The 24,575-nt window shown below is 48.1% G+C and overlaps 1 protein-coding gene across 1 annotated transcript; it reads right to left on the bottom strand.

The window, feature by feature from the left end:
• Positions 1–1,233: 1,233 nt before the first annotated feature.
• On the bottom strand, positions 1,234–16,255 carry LRRC43 (leucine rich repeat containing 43). Its single transcript, XM_065417930.1, has 12 exons — positions 16,169–16,255; positions 14,859–15,143; positions 13,235–13,345; positions 12,896–13,035; positions 11,100–11,338; positions 9,434–9,612; positions 8,356–8,488; positions 6,344–6,483; positions 6,042–6,146; positions 5,191–5,382; positions 4,043–4,130; positions 1,234–1,449 (listed from the first exon to the last, which is right to left on the bottom strand). Exons 1-12 carry the CDS (start codon positions 16,253–16,255, stop codon positions 1,322–1,324), a joined length of 1,827 nt encoding a protein of 608 aa, XP_065274002.1. The 3' UTR covers positions 1,234–1,321.
• Positions 16,256–24,575: the final 8,320 nt, after the last annotated feature.

Raw genomic sequence — 24,575 nt, 5'->3', positions numbered from 1 at the left:
GAGAAAGCAAAGCATTGAAGACAGCTCATCCTCAGCTCTCAACTACTGTTAAAGATGCCACAGGACAGCAGCCCACGAACAAATGTGCCAGAGATTCTGAAAATGAATTGATGCCAGAGATGACACGTAGTTGTTGAGAGGGGAGGGGGATAGCTCAGTGGTTTGAGCATTGGCCTGCTAAACCCAGGGTTGTGAGTTCAGTCCTGAGGGGACCATTTAGGGAACTGGGGTTAAAAAAAAACACACAAAAAACTGGGGATCTGTCCTGCTCTGAGCAGGGGGTTGGACTAGATGACCTCCTGAGGTCCCTTCCAACCCTGATATTCTATGAATTTAAAGGTTCTGGTGGTATGTAGCAGGGTTCAGGGCAGGGCATATAAAACATTGCAGAAATCTGGGGGCACATGACCCTGCATGTTCCCCCATGTGTCACCTCTGATTCACACCCCAGTGACAAGAGTTCAGATGACACTAGGAGCTTGACCTGCTGATGAATAATCTTCAACCACTACAGAAAGCCTAAATTAGTGGGACGGCTGGGAATAAAACCCAGGCGTGCTGAGCATGGACACCGCCATCTTGTATTTGCCAATCCAAACGCCATCAAACAAAACTGGAAAGGCAGTTCCCACTGAGACACCTGCAGACACCTGCTGCTACATTTCAGCTCACTGCCATCAGTGACTTCTGGTTTTAAGAACTTCTCTATGGCCACGAGGCCTGCTCCTGCTCGGACGGCTGGTTCATCTCCCCAGCCTAGGAGGGACCAACTCCACTCCCAAAGGCCATTCAGGCCCTATCTTCTGGGTACCGTTTTATTCTTCAGTCACAAAGCTCACAAAGTTATTCCCCTAGCCAAAGCAGGAACCCAAAAGCCTTTCCCTTTGCATTTCTTCCCCCCAGCTCCAGGGCCAGCCGCAGCAGCCAGTGTCCTTCCCACAGCTCTTTTGTCAACCAAGCTCTTTCAGCCGGACTCCTTCCCGGCTGGGTCTGATCATCCCCTCTCCCAGGCCCGACCATATGTCTCTGAAGGGGGCTGGCGGGCTCCAAGCCCCCGGGCCCGTAACGGGGCAGATCACCCTGTTACACACCCACTGAGGTCTGGCAAAGCTCCCATTGGCTTGAGTGGGAGTCACAGCAAACTCAGCAGTCAGTGGGAGTTGAGAGTATGTCCAAGCCTCTCAGGATTGGGCCTTACAAACACAAACCAACCAACACCCAGCAAGCTTCACAGTTTTATTTCAGTAATGTAGACTGTAGGTTTTTTTGCTGCACATATATTACGTGAAACTGCATCATCAAGCAAGTGCTTCTTATTTCTTTATTGGTGCTGGGCATCAAAGGCGGCTGTCCACTGAATCAATTGAACCTGGAATTCTACTGTCAGAGGCACAGGCTGGATTTCTTGGACTTCCTTCCCTTCAGGAGATTCTTTGTTTTTTCCTTTTCCTGAGGAAAACAGTTAGTCATTGTTTTTAGGAAACAACCCTAGAAAACTCCAATACTCTGAATGTGCTGCATGTGTCCTTGAAGTTTTTGCAGTCGTTCCAGTTCCTTAATACAGATCAATTTGAACATGAATTTGTTGGATAAGAATCCAACAGTGTTAAGATGCTCAATCCAGCTGGGTACAGTTTTGCTTTGTTGTTTTAGAATTACTCAATATCCACCAGTCAAAGGGGAGAGAAGCAGAAACAGAAATTCCAAAGCACCCAGAGAATCTGTTCAGGGGTCAAACGAAACCTACATGCCTCAGACTGAGAATACATCTTTCAGTGTCTGGTCAAATCATTCATTGTGGATGAGACTTCGCTCTTTCCCCTGTTGACGAGGGATCCTGATTTCTACGATAGTTTTCACTATTTGTACATATTTGTTGAATAGATGATGCGCACTAATTTCAGACTATGGGTTATTAGTGCACCTGCATTAGCAAACTCTGTAGCTATCATTCATCACTGGTGCAGCTCCAAGAGTGGTAGCAGTGGAAGCTGTAGTGTAGACAGAGCTCAGATGTCTTCTATGGGATCTATACTGCAGCTTCCACCAGTGGTGAATTACATCTATTCCCATTAGTACCAGGTTTGTGAGTGTAGCTAAAGCTTTTGACTCTTCATTATCTGTAGTATGTGATCGGCCCTCTAACTCACATGACATTTCTGCTCCCTGAATGGTTGACATACTTTTTAACAGGAGAATAGCAAATGGTGAATAACCCACTGTCCAGCATGATAATTTGTGATACAATTCACGACACTTTAAAGATTTGCACACATTTTCATGAATCCCTGGCAGGTGTCTGCACAGCCAGGAAAAACAACAAACACAGCTAATCCCACCTTAAATTATTCCACCAGCTTTTCTGAGCTCTAATAGTTCAGATCTGACTTGTGGAAATACGACCACCTCTTTGTCTATGAACCCTCAACAACAAGCAACGGAAACCCTCAAGCTACTTGCTAAAGGCTGCTGGCTGAGCAGGGGTACAACAGATTATGTCCCTAATCTTTGAAAGACAATCAAGTATAGGCGTAGTTTGACTTCTATATTTGGAGGGGCAGCTCCAGTCAGGCCAACGGGGCCATGCATGGGGGGGGGGCGGGCAAATTCTGCAGCTGCCGGAAGCTTACAGTTTGGTAGGGGCAATGCCACCTACCCCCGTAAACTATGCCCATGCAATCAGCTGCTCCCCTGCTCTGCCAGCCAAGGGAAAGGGTTAGCTAGCCTTAATATGCACAGAAGTAAGGAAATGCCAAACTAAGCAAAACTCTGCTTAATCCCAATGGGTTTTCCAAGTCCATGATGACACACTTGGATATTTATTGCATATCTGACTCCATCATCTTGCTGAGGCTGCAGGAGGTGATAGTCCAGTCATTAAAAAAATAAAAAGAAACCCCAGGTGCTAAGTGCTGCTTGTAACCTTCCAAGCCTGCCCTCTGCAATGGTTACAATACATTTGGTTTGTTACAAGAGCGCTGACACTAGGTGGACTAGTGGCCGTGTCCTCCTTCCCTATATGGTTGAGTGGGCTGCTAGGGTGGTGACCCAGTTCAGTGCAGCATCTAGGAGCATGAAACTTCCAGAAACATTTAACGCTTGTTTCAAATGTCTCTCTCATTCTATGGGGTAAGTGTCGTAGCTGGTTCAACAAACTGTCTTTTCATACAGCTTTCTCTCCAGCAGGGATGAGCACTGGCCAGAAAGCAGATGGGACACGGTCTTCTTGGACACTGGTGGGCAAGGACCTAGGGCACTGGGGAATCAGAAAGTCGCCCGGAGTCTACAAGAGACTCCTCTTCCCGCAGAAATATTGAAAAGCAAGGACCTCACAACCTGTTCTCACCCTTCAGATGGGGGCGGCTCTGATTCACAGACAGGGAAACTGAGGCAGAGGGGTTAAGAGACTTTCCCCAGATCACACAGTCAGCAGCAGAGCTGGACAAGATGCTAAGAGTATTGATGGCCAATCCCTTACTCTAAAGGCTAGTGAAGTCCGGTGAATAGGAGAGGCAGGGCTGCAAATTAGGGGACTTGGGTTCTATTCCTGGCCCTGCCATGGGTTCATTGTATGAGACTGAGCAAGTCACTTCCCCACTCTGTGCCCTGATATTACCTTTGCAAAGTGCATTGAGATCTACAGATGAAAAAACACGAGATTGCTAAGTGTTAGAAATATGCTATGTTAATACTAGACAACACTCCCCTATCGAATCAGCTAGCCCATGCCATGCCCTGAATGTATATGTACACACATATCTAGCTAGCTAGGCACCAATTGAGCAAGGTACTTAAGCATGTCTCTAACTTTAAACACACTTACAATCCCAGTGAGGTGAATGGAACTACTCGTGTGCTGAAAATTAGGAACGTGTTTAAGTTCCTTGCCGAATTAGAGCTATGAAGATGCTTGTGCGCAACCTATAGCTGGATGGATGGAGGATGCTGGCGCTGCCTTGCTCATTGTGCAGCTCAGTGACGCTGCCCTTCCTAGGGGCTCTAGAAATGCTGATATCTTAGAGAGCTCTACCTCTCCCGTTACCTTTGGCAGCCACTGTGGTTTTCTGGCTTGCAGGACTTTCTCCCCCAGTTTTTGTTTTTTTGTTCTTGTCTTTGCTCTTCTTACCATCCTAGGGAAAAGAAGTTTGTTCTTCTTAGTAGGGAAGGCTTCCAAGCAGCTTGTGTGAAGCAAAGTTTAGCCCTGAAGTCCCAATCTCCTGATTGGGACATCATGGTCACTTTCACACTGCCAGGTTATGTCGCAAGCAGAGGATTAGGATTTAAAAGGCGCTAATCAGCAGCAGGAGCTCAGCAAAGAGCCTCTGTACTCAGAAACAAGAGAGAAAGTGTCAGAAAATAGGGACTGTCAGAGCCACTCTACAATGGGAATATTTCCCGTAAGGTCTCAGCAGCTCTTTAGGATTTATATCCTATCTAGGAGCAATGCAAGAAGGGACTTGAGTGAATGATCTCAGTGTATGCAAGGGATACTGCAAACAGATCAGTTCCTCTTTAACAAAGGACCATATTAATAACACCACCACTTAGCTCTTATCCAGCACATTTCATCAGTAAAATTGTCCATGTGGGGTATAAGGGCTTTCCCCCTTTCCTCTGACGCATCAGGCACATATCAGAGGCTACAGGCTTCATGGACCATTGGCCATATCAGACTGGCACAATCATAGGGGCTAGTTTGGCTTTACGTTGGCAAGATAATCAAGAGAGCCTGTGTGTGGTACAATCTCATCTTCAAAGTCAACACTATGTATCTCTGTAAGAGCCTGAGCCCCTGCCGTCCTTCCTCACCGAACTGGCCCCTGCAATGAGGAAAAACTCCTGAGCTCGGGCTGCAGGATCAGGCCCCAGCTGACAGCCTTCTCTCTAGGCCTGTGCAGAGTACTGAGGCCAGCCGAGATTCTGCGCTTTGTGCCCTGATGCCCAGCAGCAAAGTCCTACTTCTGCTACCTCTCGAGCTCTCTCCATCAGCTCAGGCCAAATTTTGCTCCCCGTGAAACAGATCCAATCCTATGGGGTGTCCCACAAGCCAGGCCAGTCCCCACGCTCCCACATGCAGTGTGCTCCTGCTGGCAACAATGGAACCCATTCATCCCCTGCAAGGGCAGCGTCTTGTGCTTCGCGTTATTAGCTGGGATGAGGATTCGCTGCTAATACTAGAGTGGCTGGTACCTTCTCCTTAGGAGATGGGGGCTGAGTTGTTTCCTCAGTGATGAGGACCCCGAAGTCACACACCACGGCCACAAGCTGGTCACCTGTTAAGAGGCTCTCCAGATTCACGTGCCCAGACCCCAGGCTTCTCAAAAGAGGTGGGTCACTGCGGAGTTCGACGGGGCTTTCCTTTTTCTTTTTCTGCTTGTTGCCCTGCACAGCACAAATTTGATCACGTCCAAGAGTCACATGCCTTAAGATCACAGTTCATTCATCAGATATCATGATACCTTGACAACACCATCAGATCTGGGAACTTATACATGTGACACTATAACCACCCCCGCCCCATCCAGAATGAAGATTGAGCAAAATGGCTGCATCAAAGGTCTCCATCTGAGACTGGAAGGGGGCTCAATACCTGGGCAAGAACTTTAGGAATAAGTGGGAGGCTTCTCATAGAAACTGAGGCCCTGATTATTACTTGGCACAGACTAGTCAAGGGACCAAGTGCTCAGTGCCTGGGGGAACAACCGCAGCTGAACAACGCCCCCAGGGGACAGAGAAATAGACACTGTTCTGTTGTGGCTCACGTGGATATTTTTTCCGTTTGGTATTTTTTAATGCAGCCTCTCTGCAACCACCTGCATCATATGGAGTAGCAGCAGATGCCCTTCTGCACCCCGACAGGGGTCTGTGTAAGTGCATATCGTCGCTGGCAGGCTGAGCAGGGGCACAGGTTAATTAAAAGTGAACTGTGCCTGTAAGCCACACTTCCTTACTCTTTGTGTGGGTTTGCTTAGCCCTCTTAATCAGTCGTCACAACAACAACATCCTCCCTCCCCCTCCTCCCCCCCAATCTCTGTTATTACCTTACCACCGTCCTTTGGCTTCTCCTTCTCTGCTTTTCCCTTATCTGCCTTCCCCTTCTTGCCTGCGTCTTCAGCCACAGCTGCAGCAATGGGCCATGAAAGCACCTAGCAAGATAGAACAGCCTTGTGCCCATGCTGCAGTATTTGGGCTGCAAACAGCGGAAGGGATCTCGATTTGTTACACCAGAATTAAAAAGATGCAAATACAGGGGAACGTTCACATTATTGTCAGGCTTTCGAAAAGCTTGTTTCCCTCCCAGCCGGACCGTGTCCCTCGATCCCAGAGCATGCCAAGCACTTACCTTTTCCTCTACAACAGTGACGGTGGTTCCAGTCATGAGAAAGGCTTTCAGTGCCACTAAATCCCCAGTGACGTGCTCCTTCCTGTAGCTGCACTCAATGGTCTCAGCCCAGGGCTTCCGAGGGGTGAGGTGCCTGTTTGCTAAGCGAGAAAACACAAAAGGAGCAGTGTGCCTGCAGAGCACACACGGGGCAGTGCCAGCTTCCCCCACACTGCTCTGCTCTAGAGCACCAGTAGGAGGGAGTGGGGAGCTGGGTTTCCATGATCCATTCAGTCCTTGGGCTCTCAGCTCACACTGCCAGCATGGGGGGTGGGGGCAATTAATCCCAATTGTGGACGCTGTTTGTTAGTGATGTGGACACTTGCCTGCCGGGAACTAGACTCTGAGACCCACCAAACTCTATCACGCTTGCTCTGGCGAGATCCCAGCACAGGACCAGCTGGCCACAGCCCTATAAGTAGGTGTGGCTCCATTGCAGTCAGTGGGCTTACACCAGGGCTGAATTTGGCCCACTGTTTTAAGTCCAGTCTGGCTACAACAGAGAAGCTCACCCGTGGGGTGATCAGAGGAGAATAAGATGTATAATAGAGAAACAGAGCATCTAATGGACCACTGTCTGGGATGCAGTAGAGAGCTGAGTGCGGGAGACAAGAGAAATCCCATTACCATGCGAAGACGAGGAGACTCTGGTGAGATGCGCTCCTGGGTACTCAGCTAGCTGCCTAGATCAGGAGCAGCCTGAAGTCACTTTCGAGGCAGAAACATGTGAGTGAGTGAGTGAGTGTGTTTGAAGCCAGGAAGGGACAAGAGCATTTTAAGGGGAAGAACAATTGTTGTCAGGTTCTCACTTATGCCACAAAGCACAGTAACACCCCCGCCCCCCCAAAATAACCGCACTGGCCTCCCATTAATGGCAGGACCTAGTTCAAAACTGCCCATCTCCTACAGTATTTAAAGGCCTCCCCGTGCCTTGCTCCAGCTTATATCAAGGATCTTGTCCCTCTCTCCCCACCCTCATTCATCTTGCACTGGCCTCCCCTTCTGTCCCTTCACAGGATCATTCCACTTCTGGCGCAAGAGCCTGCTCCTCTGCAGCTCCTGCCATCTGGGAGAGCCCCCCTGAATCTCTGCTTCATTGACGCTCCAGCTCATGGGAGCTCTCAGCTCTTATCTCCTTTACTTCTTAGTTTCTCTCCCCCTTTGCTAGTATTTATTTTAACCTTGTGACTACGACCTCAATCCCCAAATCACTGCACGCAAAGAACGCTCACCGACTTCAGCAGGAGCTCCACGCACAGAGCAGATCCAGGATTGAGCCCTGCATTCATGCTGTAACGCACAGTATGCAGGTATGATGTTATACAAAATAAAGGCCTGATCCTGCAAACTTTTGCTCCCAGACGTGGTGCTGACTGCTATGAATAATCCCTTTGTCTACTCGCAGCAGCCAGCGCTCCTCCTTACAGAATCAAGCCCTGTATCCTTTTAAGCACTGAAACAACACGTGCTGTAGAAACAGGGGGTGCTGACAACTGAATAAATATTTTGATATTTTGTCATTCAAGGACATCAGTTTCAAATTTTTTTTTTTAATTCCTGAAATTCTGTTTGGATCAGGAATTGGCCTTTTTATTTCAACCTGGGCTTCTGGGGTTTCGTACGATCACAGAACACTGCTGTGAGCTACACTCTGTAATACTGTAATTATCACACCAAATGAAATTACAGATTCGAGACAATCACCAGGGAAGTGTAAATCCTAGAATCTGATTTGTATTCACTGCATTTATTTGGAGAGCAATATCTGTCCCAGACCAGATGTCTTGCTGGAGAATAATACCACCAATTCATTATTAAGTGGCATGGTCTTGATAACGGATCTAGCGGTGACCTACATTATTGGAGACGTGTTGATGGCAACACATTTCAATGTAGCAGCTCATGACATTCCAGGAAGACTGATAAACACCCCAAGTTCAGTTTAAGGTAAGAATTTCTTGATTCTATGGTACCCCTGTTTGCCGGAGGCTCCTGTTTAAGCAGAGAAGACATAGCTGGAGACTCCAATCCTCCTGTGTCAACACTGTCTGGTGGGCTCCCAGGGTTTGGTGTAGCCACCATTTGACTCTGATGGAATTTTATTACCTGTAACAGAAAGGCATCAAAGGTATCTATAGAAGGGGCCAAATTCTGGCTGAGTCTGCACACAGACACAGGTTGCAAGGGGAGAAAGGTGCCTCTCTATATCCTGGCACTTCTGAAATGCCACTACACAGACTTCACCCACCATGAGAAACATGGAAGGAGCATCGGGAGGCATGGCCAGTAGCGCGGACTCTGGTGAACAGGTCTACTGAAGTCAGTGAGACAAAGTCTACATATTGAAGCACATAAACACACCCTTCTGTGCAGAATATTCCTGTTCACTGCAGGAACACAGTACATGGAGGCAGAGGACCTATAGGGCTGATCTCAGACAGAAGGTGGACACACATCAATACTGCCTTTGCAGCAGACGTCTGTGCCCATATTGTGAGATTTTTAAAAGAATACATTTGAAATTCTTGTTATTTGCCTTTTGGCTTTTTACCCTGTAGGGTTCCCATTTTCAAACTTATCTCCACAACCATGAAACTAGCCATTTACTTTTTACAAAAAATGAAAGTAGAGATTCTGGTGCACGCACGTGACTTCAGAGTCTAGAGTTTTAAGAAAAGCAACAAATATAAAAAAACCTCATGATAAAAATCTCAAGAACTGGCAACATTCCCTCAAATGGTCTCTGAAGCACAACAGCTGGGCACACTCCCGAGGTGAAAGGGGAAGTTAGCTTCCATGGCCAACTCAATCCTTGGGCTCTTTGCCGAGACTTCTGAATGGCGGCCAGTTGCAGGGATGTGTTTTTTGTGATGTTGACAGTGGCTGCTGAGAACTCACCAAACTCATTTCATACAAGCCAACTAACAACTTTCAGTCATTAACCGGGGCTGTGTTACACCAGCAACCTGGAGGTAAAAGGCTTGTGAATCCCTCTTATCAACCACCTCCTAGTTTCCCTTTATTTATATTTTAACTCATTTGAAAACAGACCTCAGCATTGTTAGTGTCCTCGGCTTTCTCCCTCTCCACAAACTCGTATGTCACATAGTAGCTGTGAGTGATCACTGGAGACTCTGGGCCACTTTCCAGCTCCTCTGGCTTGATGGGGTTGGGGACGCCTTTGATTTTCCCAACACTTACCACCAGTTGTGCTTTATTCACAATGAGATCTAAGAGGAAGACAATCCAGCCATCAAGTTACAATGTACATTCTCCAGGGTGGAATTTGAGATACAGTAGCAAAGCACATTAGGGGTCAAGTATTTTAGTGGAAGGGCTGTTTGGCAGGGGGGAATCCTCTAATATCTGTCTACACTGCAGTTGAGAGGTACGACTGCAGCAAGTGTAGACACATCTGAGCTAGCTAGGTGAGAACATGGCATTAATGGCATTCAATGCCTTGGCTAAGGCAACCACTGGCCACATGGGGTCACTCAAAAGCCATGCAAAGAGCTCCCTTTCCCCAGGTGATGGGCTTGCTGCCTGCACAGCTCTATTTTAGCCTTCTAGGCCCTCATTCAGGAAAGCAAGTTCAGTGCTGTCCTGAACAGGGGCCTTAACGAGGGGCTTTCCTTCTGAGGGAACCTTCCAAACATCTGACTTTAAATACAGTCAAGGGGATTTCAGCACATGCTTAATTATTTACACACTGAAAGTTAAACGTATGTACATATTTTCTTGAATCAGGGTCCTAAACCACCAGCATAGAGCAGCAATCTTGAGTGGGAAAGGCCTGATCTAAAATCAAACACAAGCCTAGGCAATAAGGGCTTGCTCATGCTCAGCCCAGCTGATTTGATTTCCTTTGCAGGGAGGCCATAATGCGGAACTGGAGACAGCGTCTCCCTTGGATGGCAAAAGGCTGATGTCACAAAGAGAGAAAAGTAGGATTTTATCACAGCTGGGCTATGGGTCTGAAATCCAAGAACTGCAGATCTTTGTTTGATTAACAGTTAAAGACCAAATTCTCTCTCTCTAGGTTTTTATAAGGCTGTCCATCACCATGGTGCCTGTTCTGGGATGCATGAGCGAAATTCCATTGGTATCAATGGAAGTTGTGCATGCACAATGCAGATAGATTCTTCATCCAGGAATATAGAGAAATAATAAGAATAATGAAGACCACCTAGCTCTCACATAGTGCCTTTCATCTGTAGCTCTCAAAGCACTTCACAAAGGAGGTCAATAAATATCATTATCCCCATTTTACAGATGGCTAATACTAGCCAAGAGAAATAACTGGTTGTATAAAGTTTTCTCAACCATCTTCAATCTTGCCCAAATGTAAGAATTTAAGAGAAAGTTTTAGATGGTACATCAAGACTCTTAACATTTAATGGAATTAAAAAACAGAATGATCATACTTAGTACTTACAGATATTTATAATTAGACATCAGTTAATTAATCCTCACAGCCCACCCCCATGAGATAGATATGTGGGAACAATTATCCTCATTTTACAGATGGGTAAATTAAGGCAGCGAGAAGAGGGACTAACTTGATTACAAGCAAACAGGAAGCCATCAATGAGTCTAGAATGAAAACTGAGGACCCCTGACTCCCAGTCCCATACTCAATACACTACCCCAAGCTGCCTTTTTAAAACAAATAAAGATTGCAGATTACTACGGAGATATTTACACAATAAAGTCTCACCTGGCTTGCTAGACAGACCATGGAACTGATGCTTCTCATCAGGCGATATGTTCCTATCATCCAGTATACAGAGTTTGGGCAGGCTGTCTATTACGAAACCTCTGTAGCCAGGAATGAGCACTAGTGGATTACCCTGGAGCACAAGTGTTCTGAGCCTCCACAGAGTGGCCAGTTTAGAGACTATGCCCAACAGATCCGTAAAATTATTAAAACTTAGGTCAAGAGAGAGAAGATTTGGCCTAAAAGAGAACAGAACAGTGTTAGGGTATGTAACAAGCAGCAATCAGGTCAGTATATAGGGCCCAGCCTGGAGTCTAAGCAAAGCTCTAATTGAAATCAATGAACCCAATGCATTTTACTTGGGCCACTGTATGGTAACAACTTGGAACTGCAGGAAACTGGGAACCCACAAATTACATTCTCAATATGCTACCGACAAATCCCTAAGCCATCCAGGCCATCACTGGCATACTACACACAGGACAGCTAGCTAGCGTAGAATATCCTTTCCTAGCACAGGGACTTATTAAAGACTTCAGGATGTTCCCCTTGGAAAATGCAGATTGAAAGAGGAGCACAGGAATTGCCATACAATCAGAGCCATGCGCCACCCTGTCCCGTATCCTGTCTCTGACAGTGGCCAGGACCAACTGCTTCAGAGGAAAGTGCACAATTAGTGGATAATTATAAATAACCTACACTGTTCGTGGTTGGTTTGTGCCCTGAAGTATTTAATCTCTAAACTAATTCAATGCACCCTGCTTGCTATAGCTATTAAGACATAAAAGATAGAGCAGGCTAACTCAGGTGTGTGAGCGGATTGTACACAGGTGCTTTATATTAGCTACTTTAACTGATGCTGTGTGTCACTCTTCAGGGCAACCACACCTGTATTTCCTCTCAGTGGTCCTACAGGGCACCCAATCTCAGGCTTCCAGGTCCCCAGCCATTGCCTTTCTAGGTGGAGACCCGCATCTATCTCCCTTCTGACTGGGGTATTTCCAGGCTGCACAGTTCCCTGCCTACACTGGGTTAATCCCAGCATAGCCAGGCTGCCCAAGGATACCTGATGGCTTTCTCGTCAGAGATAGTTAACAGGTGCCACAGGTTAGAAGGTACCACACAGCACTTCCTATACAAGCCTACTTTATTCTTAAGGTAAAAACACTACAGAGAAAATATAATCAAAACAAGAACCTACATGCATGCTAATAAGCTTGCCAGAGATCACCCCAGCTCCAACCAGGCTCTGGCAGGAGCAGTTCTTCAATACCCCATCCATGGGATTTCCTTTACAGTCACAATTTCATCCGTGCTTCAGCTCAAAACAGACGCATGGTTTTATGTGGCCTCAGCAAGCCAAGTCCTTCCAACCCTCCCCCTAAGGATTAGGGCCCTCCATGGACCATGGGTCCTGTCCATTTGCTGGATCAGAAAGGGCCCTGAGCCAGTTTAAAACCAGGCTATTTATCCAAAAGTCCTTTCTTCATCTGTTGGTCCATGGAGAATCCACTTTGAACTAGCACATGCAGCTTCTCCAGGGGGTGGCTTCAAATGGCTGACAACAGAGGAAGTACATTAGCATCCTCCTTCCTACTAGAGAAGGTACAGATAATTCCACCGTAACATGTACACAATTGTGTTTTTAATGCAATGGGCCCCCAAAGGTATTAACCCTACTTCAATAAGGTTTTATTTAGTTCAATAAAGTTAGTTTAGTTCCATCAGGTTTGTTCAGGATATTATGAAATTGTCTGGCAGTCACGCTATGGTCCTTCTTTAGTGTTGGGAGTTACCAGAATTCTGCTGTGAGATATTTATCCTCTGAAGAGCCCAGCAGCCTGTTGTAACCCAGCCCCAAATGCTGGAGCTTCGGAGGTGGGTGAGAACACAGATCCTGCAAACCGACAATCTCATTGCCACAGAGCTCCAAGACCTGCCAGGGAAAGGGGGAGCAACAGTTATTGGGGGAGGGAAATGATGCTCTGTAGGTTTTAAGTGTCTTTTTCTATGTGTTCCTTCACCTGTAGCCCACTACGGTTCATTCAGTCCATCCTAGGCAGAAGAGAGACTCATCTCGACACACCTTCTCTATCTGACCTCCCAAAGAAAGAGTCAGGAACCTGCTTATTTACCTTCAGTGTTCTAGGAAGGTGGGCAGAGTTTATTTTGCTGATTTGATTGGCACTGAGTATGAGCTCTTCCAGATTATGAAACTTCAACAAATTTTCATCAACTTCATTTACCTGGAAAGAGATTCCCATTCACCTTCAGTCAGCTGTCTCTGAAGCACAGATGTATCTTAGCATGACAATACAGCACACAGGACAACATCAGTGCCTGATTCTATGGTCCTCACAAAGGCAAAACTCCCACTGGCTTCCAGGAAGATTTCTCTGATTTCCTCTAATCTAACCTGTTCAGGTTGCTTTACCGTAGCATCCAAGTGCCTAAGTACATTTGTTTGACCTGAATAAGAACTGCAGGATCACACCCATATTTTGTACAAATTGTGGGGTTGATCTTGAGAGGCACTGGTCACTTGCAGCTCCCTGATTTCACTGGAGGCTTTGGGTGCTCAGCACGTCAGAGGATCAGGCCCTAGAGCTCCTAAAATGATTCTCAGAGTTACAAACCAGAGTTATACAAGGTGGCAGCAGAGGGAGTGAAAGGCAGATGAAACATGGAACATGGTGGAGAGTCAATGAGGTGAAGGGACACCTGGAGGCACTCTGATCATTACTGATCATTGGTTCTCGTCTCTTCCTCCCTAGGAACAGGCAGGCATACAACCAGAGCTTAGGGGGTGCAGCATCTACAGCAGTTTCATTCCCTCTCCAGGATGTTTACTTGATAATCTGAACAGGAAACAGATCCAGCCTCACAACCCCTTCTGCCAAGTCTTAATGAGTCTTTAGACAATGTCTAACATCACTTGAGCCTTGTTTCAGAAAGCCCTTAAGCAAATACTTAAAGCCACCCATATTCAGGGCAGCATTTAAACACCTGCTTAATTCCCAGTAAATTCAATGGGACACAAGCACATGTTTACAGTTAAGTATGTGCTTAAGTGCTATCCTGAAGAGGGGTGCTTTCCTCAGTCAAGGCCTTAATGCTGGACTTTTCTTATGGATAAATATATGGGGTGAAAAAAATCACCCCCCCTGATGGGATGGGTTTGCTGATATTACTGAGACATGTTTGAAAACTATAAGAAATATAGTGATAACGTTGTTTCTGGAAAGCTCTTGTGAGATGTATTTTTTACACCTTGCCCATCACAAAGAGAATACAATGTTCAGGTTTGATTTGTTTTTTAGAACAGGACGGTTATGGCAGCATCTTATCAGAGAACAAATCTGTGAAGAAAGGGGCTGAATTTCAGCTATAACACTTAGCCCTCACACAGCACTGGGCAGTGAAAGCCATTGAACAAAACTGTAAACCCTGTATAAAACTGGAAACCACTTCAGGCCAGGGGATACTGCCTTACCCCAAGCACCTCTAGCTTCAGCACCCTGGGCAACAGTTGGATATTAACTAAGGAATACTTACAGCTCTTCTGTGAGATAGGAACATAGTAGCATCTACTTTATATATGGGGAAACTGAGGCAGAAAGGCTATGTGACTTGGCTAAGACCACAGAGGGAGGCAATGTCAGAGCTGGGATTAGAACACAGGAGTTCCTGGCTCCCAATCTTACACTCAATCTTGCTCTACATTGTAACAATAGCGAAGATCCCGCTGGTTGAACTCACTCCTTTATCCACTATCCTTAAGGACCTGAAGAACAAGAAGATGAAGTTGTCCTGGATAAGCTGCGGCGATTGTACTGCCAGCTCCCTCAGGTGCTGCTCCTCGGGGCTGCAGTCAGGTGGCAGAGCCCAGGGGGAGTCCTGGCTGCTCACAAACTCCATTAAGGTTTCCAGGTTCTCTTCACTGGGAGTTCCAATTTCCTGGTGCTGGGCTGTGCCTGCATCTGCCTCTCTCCGGGCTGCATTTCCTCCAGGTTTCCTTTTCCTTAATTCGAAACGGGACCTGTTCTACATAGGACGGAAGGGGGGAGGGGAGCGCATGTGCAGAGGAATGAGGGCAAACTGAGAATTTCTGGGGCTCTGGGCCTGGCAGGCCCTGCCTCCTGGGGACAAAAGGGCTGGGGCTTTTTAAAAACCAAATTTAAACCGTCTGAGGTGTCTAGGTCCATTCCCCGCCTCCAAGTGGCATAGGATGATCCTGGCTCCTTGAGCGTTTAGTCTGCAGAACATCTGGCCCCAAGGGGCCATTGCAGCCTCCCGAGGCGTGTGTTTGGGTCTCAGCCTCACACCGCACTGGGCTGGGAACATGCTGGCCTGGCCTTGGGGCAGTGTGAGGTGATGCTGCTGCAGCTACCTAGGCTGTGAGCTCCTTGGCACAGGGACCCAGCTGCAAAGCCACCAATAGGCCGTGGCCGCTATGCTGCATCCCCACGCCAATGTCCTGGGCAGACGTTCCCTCACCTCAGACACAGCTCCCCATTGGAGCCAGTGCAAAGGATACTGGGGGCACTGCCAACCCCCCCCCCCTTTTCTCCAGGCCCTGCCCGTGCACCCAAGCTCCCAGTGCTGCAGGACCACGAGCTGCCCCCTACGTGTCTCTCTGACTTTGGGGGGGGTGTCTCTGACCCCCATGCACCCTGCGGTGCGAGGGAGCCCCCACCCAGGGCCGGCTTTAGGAAGTGCGGGGCCCCATTCGAACAGTTTCGACGGGGCCCCGACAGGGATGACTAAAAAAAAAAACGTAAAAAATCACGTGGGGCTTGTATTCACCGGGCCGCGCTCCTAGTCTTTGGCGGCGGGTCCTTCACTCACTCTGGGTCTTTGGCGGCACTGAAGGACCCGCCGCCAAAGACCCTGGCGCCTCTAGCCAGGGAAGGGATTCTCTGCCACTTGCCCCCCACTCTGGGCGGCCCTGCCACTGGGCGCGGGACCCGATTCGGGGGAATTGGTGGAATTGGCCTAAAGCCGGCCCTGCCCCACCCCTGTGCACTGCCCGGTTGCCTGATGATGCCCCGCCAGGCAGGAGCCCTCACCCAGCTGCCGGCGCCGCAGGGGAATTCACCCAGGCACAGCCGGCGGAGATGCTCCCGGAAGGCGGCGGAGGCGCTGAGGCCGCCCATGGCTGGAGCCCCGCATGTGGCTGGCAGGGGCCTGTGGCAACACCGCGTCCCCAGTTGCTAGGAGACTGAGCTGGTTGCTAGGTAACAAGCACCAGGGCCGCCCGCTGGCGCGCGCTCCACACGCCTGGCTCTGCTGCCCGGGGGCCGTCGGCGCTCAGCGCCTGGCCGCGGCGGGGGGGGGGGTCGCGAGAGCTGCCCCGGGGAGGCAGCGCCAGAAGTGCCGGCTCCCTCCAGGCCACCGCATTGCAGCCGCCCCCGCCGCGTCCATTGCAACTGTAGCACGTGCGCGGGCCCAGCCAGCCCGCACACACCCGCACCCGCTTCGCCACCGCAGCGCATCCGCACCGCGGAGTCTCTGCAGGCGCATGGCAGCCAAAACACAGCTGCACGCGCATTGCCACCATGGCGGCTGGAACAGTTTGTAGAGTGGGGGAGCTGGGAGCCATTGAACCAAACTGTAAACCCTGCTGTATATGAAGGAAACCGCTTCAAGCCAGGGGGTGCAGGAGCACCCCAAGTTCCAGCACCTTTGTTTGAATCAGAGAATATCAGGGTTGGAAGGGACCTCAGGAGGTCATCTAGTCCAACCCCCTGCTCAAAGCAGGACCAATCCCCAGACAGATTTTTGCAACCACAACACCTCTGTGCACTTTGTGATTGCAAGAGATCTGCATGCGGCTGCAGCCAGCACACATCTGCACAGACATTGTCATCACAACACATCTGCATCCGCAGTGTCTCTGCACATACATTGCCACTGCAGTGTATCTGCAAAACAGCTGTGTGTACAACAGCCTGCATAGGTACCCTGTGCATGTATTCCAGCACTTGCTCAGCTGTTTATTCCTCCACATGAAGTGAACAGTTATACTCTCACCTCCAGTGGAATTGTTTATTGCAGTATCTACATTACATGTAGGGAACTGTCCAATGAAGAAATCAAAGGCCTTTTGAAGATTGGTTGGTTGCTTGTTTATGAAGTGATTGCAAATGCCGCAGCAATTATTGAGTATGAGATCCATAGAGCTTGAGGGAGCAGGACTTCACAAAGGGCTCGAAGCTATGGAGTAGCTTAAATGATGTGCCACAAAATGATTAGCCAATAAATACAAACGTGAAAATATATGGGGTGGGGAGAATACATTCCCTGGCAGAGAAGTTATTGAACAGCTGGATCCAGGTTAGAGATGAATTAGGAGGAGATTTGCTCTGGCCTTTCCCTTGCAATTAAATCAAGGTTTATAGGACTGTAGTAAAATACTGCAGAGCAAATGGACACAGTATTGATGACATCCGCCTGTGGCAGCCATTCCCCCTTCTTGCCCCCCCTCCCTGCTACTGTCATGTGACCAGTGGTGTTGCTGTACTTGTGGGGACACAGTGGTTGGCTAACCATATACACGCTGTGGGGAATATAACATAGGGTTACCATACGACCGGTTTTTCCCGGACATGTCCGGCTTTTTGGTAATCAAACCCCTGTCCGGGGGGAATTGCCAAAAAGCCGAACATGTCCGGGAAAAATACCGGCCGGGCACTTCCCCTCCCGCGGCTGCTCTGCTACTCCCCTGACTCTTCGGCTCTGTTTAAGAGCCGAGCTGCCCGAGCGCTACCAGCTTCGGGCAGCCCCCTTGCCTCCGGACCCCAGCCCCCGGCTGGGCGCTTCCCTCCCGGGCTCCAGGGGCGCAGGGTCTGGGGGCTACCTGGCAAACCGTGAAGCCGGTAGCGCTTGGGCAGCCCTTTTCGCGTGGCTGGGAGGGAGGAGGGGGAGTTAGGGCGGGGACTTTGGGGAAGGGGCGGGGAAGGGGCGGAGTTGGGCCAGGGCCGGGGGGTGGGAAAGGGGTGGGGCCAGGGCCCCGTGGAGTGTCCTCTTTTTTTATTTTTTAAATATGGTAACCCTATATAACATGTACTGCTTGTAGCTTCAAAAACACATGCGCTCAAGTGGCAGCAGTGGCAGAGCAGGTTTTACAACCTGGGGGCAGTGGGTAGTGGGATGGAGAATGAGCCTGCCCCACACTCACCTGGCAGTAACGGCTCTTGGGCCTGACTCTCCACGCTGGGCATTGTGACCTGGTGCGTGGGTCACAGTGCCATTCACATTTGGACTGGCCACCCTTCCATCAGCCCGTCCTGAATATTCGTGTTGTACACCTCTTTCTGTCAATTGTATAGTATGCTTGAAAAAGTGCCACACATACACCTAAAGGCTGCTGGAGGAGAGGTGAAAGCCCCTCTGGCCCCTTATTAGCGCCACCACAGCCCAGCAGCTGTCTAACCCTCTGCTTTTCAGTCTGGAATGCATGGTGTCACAAGGCGACAGCAAAGAACCCAGTTACACAGTCAAACGTGGGGCTGAGTTGGGCCACTTGGGATTATTTATGATTATCAAATATTTCTACTGCACAGTAAATCACGCTAGATTTATAGTACAACTAGAAAGACTTGGGCCCCTCTCTGGAAGTTCTTGGTTTAATTAATAGTAAAACGAATATTCTAGCTTGTGAGCTGCAAAAATTCCCCTCTTTAGGGATCTTTCAAACAAGCTTTTAATTGCCCGTAAAACGCCAGCGGATCAGTTTTCAATTGCTCTGCTGTACATAGGGGCTACACAGGGGAACATTGTGTCTCCCATTTAGGCAGCTCTCCGGGACAGATGCTGATCTGTCACCTTATCAGCATGACAGAGCATTGCTTAGTGCAGATAGCTATGGAAAGGATGTGCAAAGGGAGCCACCTACACATGAGATAGTGGTTTGGGGTGGAAGAACCATGCAAATAGCTTATCCCCAGTTGAGTGGAATGTAGCGAATCCTGCTATTCATCTCTGAGAAGTTGAAACACCAAAGAGCATCAGTAGCATGGAGAGATTTTCTGGATCAGAGCCAGTTATTTATTATTTGTCTTACCAGCGCTCATCAGGGCCCTACTCATAGACCAGGACTCCATTGCGCACAGTGCTGTACAAACATCAAACAAAAAACTGGTTCCTGCCCCAAAGAGCTTACAATCTAAGTACAAGACAAGAGACAACAGATGATACAGTGCAGACAGATGGGGGAAGTGCAAGGAAACACCGAGACACCATTGGTCAGCATGATAAGCAGTGGTCTCAGCACACCTGCAGTCTCATCATTGTCAAATTTTAGGTCGGCATCACAGCAAAGGAGAGTTTTGAGCAGGGGGGGGGGGTTGAAGGAGGATGAAGAGGCAGCTTTGCAGATGTTTTCAGGGAGTTTCACCCAAGTGCTTGTTTGAAAAGTTAACAAGAGTGTGATGGAGGCTGGCTTCAGGGGCTGATCAGAGGCAGGAGTCGACAGCTCGCTCATGAATGAGAGGTGATGGGTAGGGTGGAGATAGGCCGGGTAGGGCCTTGGAAGTGAAGCCGAGCAGCAGAAGAGGTGTGTTTTGATGGTGCATGTTCTGTACATTGTGAAATGAAAGACGTGCAGGATGCCCATAGAGTGGATGGAAAATAATTAAACAGCCTGAACACACAACACCTTGACTCGCTTTCCCATCTTCCCAGATCAGACCTGCCTGCTGAATTACAGGCGCTCCTCTACTTCCCCATCTCAGACCTGCCTGCACCACTGGGAGCTCCCTCGCTTTCCCCTCTCAGAAAGAGCGGGGCTGGTCCAATGATTAGGGCTCTAGCCAGGCCATGGGAGACCAAGGTTCAATTCCTTTGTGTGACCTTGGGCAAATCAGTTAGGCCCAGATCCTCAAAGGTTTTTAAGTTTCCAACTTCTATTGATTTCAATGGCCTTAGCTTCTCTGTAACTCAGTTCCCCACCAGCAAAACAGGGAGAATAGCAATGCCCTGCTTCACATGGGTATTGGGAGGTTATGTATGTTACAGAGCGTGAGAGTCTCAAGTGGGGGAACATAGAAGTACCTTAGATAGCTATCCTTGCTGTGCTCTGCTGCCTGGGTCAGATGGGCTCACATGATGGGTGCCCATAGGCCACTGGTTGGTCCAACTGAGCTCTTAATCTGGCAAAGTGGAACAGCTGCACCCAAAAAGTTTGTGAGCCACCGTCCTAAAGCATTAATTTGGCATCTTGAAAAATGCCAACACCCTAAGAGTTAAAGCCTAGTAAGTTATGTTTGCATAGCACAAGACGAGAAGAGTTACAGCCATCCACTACCGGGTCCCTTTCAGCTTTGATTGCCTCTTTCAGGACAAGGATTTGCTCTGATGGTCGCAATGCTAGGAAAGCCTTGATGTCTGTAGTCTCTCTTAGAAGAAGTAACTGCCTTCCTCAAAACACACAATGGTTATGAAGTCTTTCAAAATTATCACTGCAAGACTTCCACGCCATCTTGAGGCTCAGATACTCCGGTCTTTGTCTTCTTCCTTGTGTTAATCCCAACAAATAGGATCCTCTCCCTCCAAAGTCCTCTGTCCAATGCCATAGCCTTTATCACACTACATGCTAACATGTCTTCCTTTATGACATCCCACCACTTCTTCTTGGGTCAGCCTCTCTTTTTCATTCATCCTTGATCTGTTGAACTCTCTCATCTACAGAGTTGTCAGCACTGCATTTTATATGAGCAAACCATCTGAGCCTGCATTCCCTCATTTTTTCTTGTATTGGTGTTACTTCTGAGCAGGTCTCTAACACACACATTCCTCACATGGTCTTTCTTGCATATAGCCCTCATCCATCTCAGCATTCACTTTTCTGTGGAACAGTTCATTTGCTCATGTTTCTTCTTTGTTGCCCAACAGTTGGTGCCACACATTAACACTGGATGGGGTCACCGTTGTATAGACTTTCTCTTTGAATCTTTCTGAGATCTCCCTGTCACATACTACGCTACTTAACTCTGTCAATTTGAGCCAGGTATCTATTATCCTACCTCTTATTTCATCCTCCATTTTCCAGGATTCTGGAACCCAGATACTTTAAACGTCATGTTTTTGATATTTTCTGCCAATCTAGTTTCAGGGATAATTCTTCAATGTTCACGTTATTGAAATTACAGACCATATACCTGACCCCAAGTCTGGCAATCAGTTGGACCCTGAGCATGTGAGCAAGAGTCACCATCTAGGCATCTAAGGAAGAAGATTTTGTGTCCGTGGCTACTGTCCTGACTCCAGTTGTGACCAGTCTCTGATGGGGTAAAAAAACCCAAACCAAAACAACAAAAATCCCAGAATGCAGCTGGCCAATTGTGCATTGGGGGAGAAATTCCTTCCTGACTCTGGAGTAATTTCATCACCTTACACCAAGGTAACAGAGAGACTATTTTCCTGTTCTACTTTGTGTCCCTTTTCTTTAGAAATTTCCTGTCTCTTGAGGCCATTTCTTCAGTTCTCCTTTCCTCGATCTGTGTGGCCACATACTCAGAAACCGTCCTTTTGGAGATAATCTCACTGAGTGGGGTATTTCCCAAGGAGCTCTGGAGTTTTGCTTTCCCCTTCATAAGTACGTCAGGCCTTCGATTTTGGGTCACATTTTCTGATTTGGGGAAAATGGAAAGTCTTTATCAAGCTGACACTAAAGAAAAAGTTCTTGCCTTTCACCATCTCTCACCTCAGTTCTTCTTTGACTGGTTATCTCACATCTGTGCTGTAATCTGTCATTTCCTTTTAAGGTACTGTTCCTCACTGATTCATTTTCTTTTAGTTCCTGCATATCACTTCATATTTTCTTGCTTAACTCCAGGAGTTTAAAGAAATTCGCTGCCTTTTGTTGTTTTCTCGCTAGCAGTTTTCTAGTACCTTTTTCTTGTTGCATTGTCCGTACATTTTAAAACCATCCAATGACTAGGCAGATGATTCCCTACTTCATCTATGGATCACAAGGCAAAAAGCAGCAATGTCACAGCAGAGTTCTTCCACACACCCCTCCCCCAAGCAGATTTGGACAGTAGGAAACGACAACGCATAGTGCAGTAGAATGAAAATTCTGTATCATTTCCATGTAGCACCAATACGTTTGGTTAGAGTGACGCGGTTCTGATAAAAGCTGTCCTAACTATGACTCAAATTCTGGTTCCTAGGTCCAGCCTGAACAAATGGGTTTGTTGGGAGGCGATTCTGCACCAGTCAGTCTGGAATCCCCCCACCCCAGACCACTCCAATGAGGCCCTTGCATCCTTTCCACTAAACTTTTTTCTTTAACGTCATCTTGATCAAGACTTTCCAGCAGATAGTGGGAAGGTTCAGCTGGGGCACTCTATGTGGCTGTGAAACCACTGGCCCTGCCCACATCATGGCCCTGTCCCTGGTGCCCCCCGCCATCCATGCTAGTGAAAAGAGAGGACTGCCTCCCCCACTGCCTGCCCCCAAACATCAAAATTACCCCAGTCCTGCTCTGTTCAGACCCTCCCCTCTCCATGCACTGGGAGAGATTTGCCCCTGTTGCTGTACATGAGAACTTCCTACCTCCAACCTTGTTTCCCAGGCCATCTGGATCAGTCCTTTGAAAACAGACATCAATGGTATGATCAAGGGGACTATGGGCCTGACCCTGAGTTCCCTTGCGCGGGTGTGACTTTGTTTTAGTGGTGGTGCTCAGGGTTTACACTGAGGTGCAATCTGGATCAGGCCCTGTATGTGCCACCTTGACACTAAGCAGTGAGCCTCCACCTTCTCTAGCTATGGCAAAGCTTTCCCCTCTGTGTAGAGATGAACGTTGCATCAAAATAGGTCATACAAATGGGCTGTTAATGTACAAAATGAACAAACAGAGAAGCCACGATCACACTCAGCGGATAGCGGTTCAACCCCTTTAATGCAGTGCATTCACAGGCCTGTGGATTTTTCGCAACACTAACGTTCGGTGAGACATAAAGAGGGTAACCGGCTAGCTGGAAATCCTGTTGCATCCCTTGCCATACCTGGTCTGCAAACTGGGATACAGGGTTTTGCAATTAAGCTAGTTCAGCTTGTAACCCACATGCTTTATACTGCAGTAATTTGGTTTTTGTAGGGAGAGAAGCAGCAGAGAGGGGACACAGATTTTTGTTGGCATATACTGTGTCTCTGCACAGGGCAGGCCGGCTCAGCAGGAAGAGCCCAAAAAACACTGGGAACGTTGGATATAGCAGCAAACAGCCATGGCAGGTCAGATGTTGTATTCACCACCTGTAAAAACAGGCCTGTGGACTCAGTGGCTGCCCTATGCAGGATCAAGAGATATGTCTGCAGTGGGGACTGGGTCCCAATCTCTGTCCCACGCTGGACACAGGTCCAGGGTATTCCAGCTTTACTAACTGGGGCAGGGGAGTTGGAACAATTTTTATAGTGGGGGTGCCGAGAGCCATTGAACCAAATTGTAAAACCTTGTATATAATGGAAACCACTTCAAGCCAGGGGTGCTGCAGCACCCCCCACACCCCTAGTTCCAGCACCTATGAACTGGGGAAGCTCTCCACTTGGATAATGGTTGGCCCACTGCTGTGTATTTTATGGACGCAGAGGGAAGGCTGGCAGGGGAGCATTTGTCACCCCTAGGGGCTACGAAGCCTTTGGAACTTACATTTTGCTATTAGGTAACTGCTTCAACCTGGGGGTCTGGCTCAGCTAGAGAGAGATCAGGGGAAGAGATGAGTGAGATGAGGGTTCGTACATTCTTACCTGACTGAGCTAGGCTTGCAGGGAGAGCGTAGTGCCCTGTAGTATTAGAGGCTCACGGAAATCCAGGGAGTGGCTATTTTAGTCGCTGATCCCAACAGCTGTGGCACTTTGGATACAGGCTACACATTTCTGTTTCACCAGCCACTGACTGAACTATTAACCAAGGGCTGGAATACTGCTAGCTATGGAGACTCCAGCCTGCTTGTTTTCTGACAGGGTTCTGAAGGCTTTTGAAAGGATTGAGATGTGCCATTCTCCCCGAGCTCCGAGGAATCCCAATGACACATACTGCATATCATAGCCACTCTGTAAACACTGGGAAATCCTCGTTGAAAGAAGATCAGAGGGGAACTGTGCTGCGTTGAAGTATAGACATGTAAACGTATCTTGGAACCTTGCATTTAAATTGGATTCTTGGTCAGAATGTCTGCGTCTGAAAGGCAAATCAGTTGGTGGAAGTCACTGGCTCAGCACCTGAAACCAGTGTTTGTTGAAGTGCTAAGACACCTTTTGATGGCAGTAGCTTTTTCTGCATATGCAGAAAGAATATTTTCTTCATTTAGGTTCGTTCAACTAACTCAGTATCATTCAAAGTTGAGAAACCAACTGGGAGTTGAAAAAGCAGGAAAGCTTGTTTTCCTCTTCCAAACTATGAACAAAACAAGGTGTGAGAGGATGAGATCTACCAGCGCTAAACTCTCAAAGGACATGGTAACAAGAAGC

The sequence above is a fragment of the Emys orbicularis genome, chromosome 16 (genome assembly GCF_028017835.1).
Source record: "Emys orbicularis isolate rEmyOrb1 chromosome 16, rEmyOrb1.hap1, whole genome shotgun sequence".
Classification (NCBI taxonomy): domain Eukaryota; kingdom Metazoa; phylum Chordata; order Testudines; family Emydidae; genus Emys; species Emys orbicularis.
This window is presented reverse-complemented; position numbering and strand designations above follow the sequence as displayed.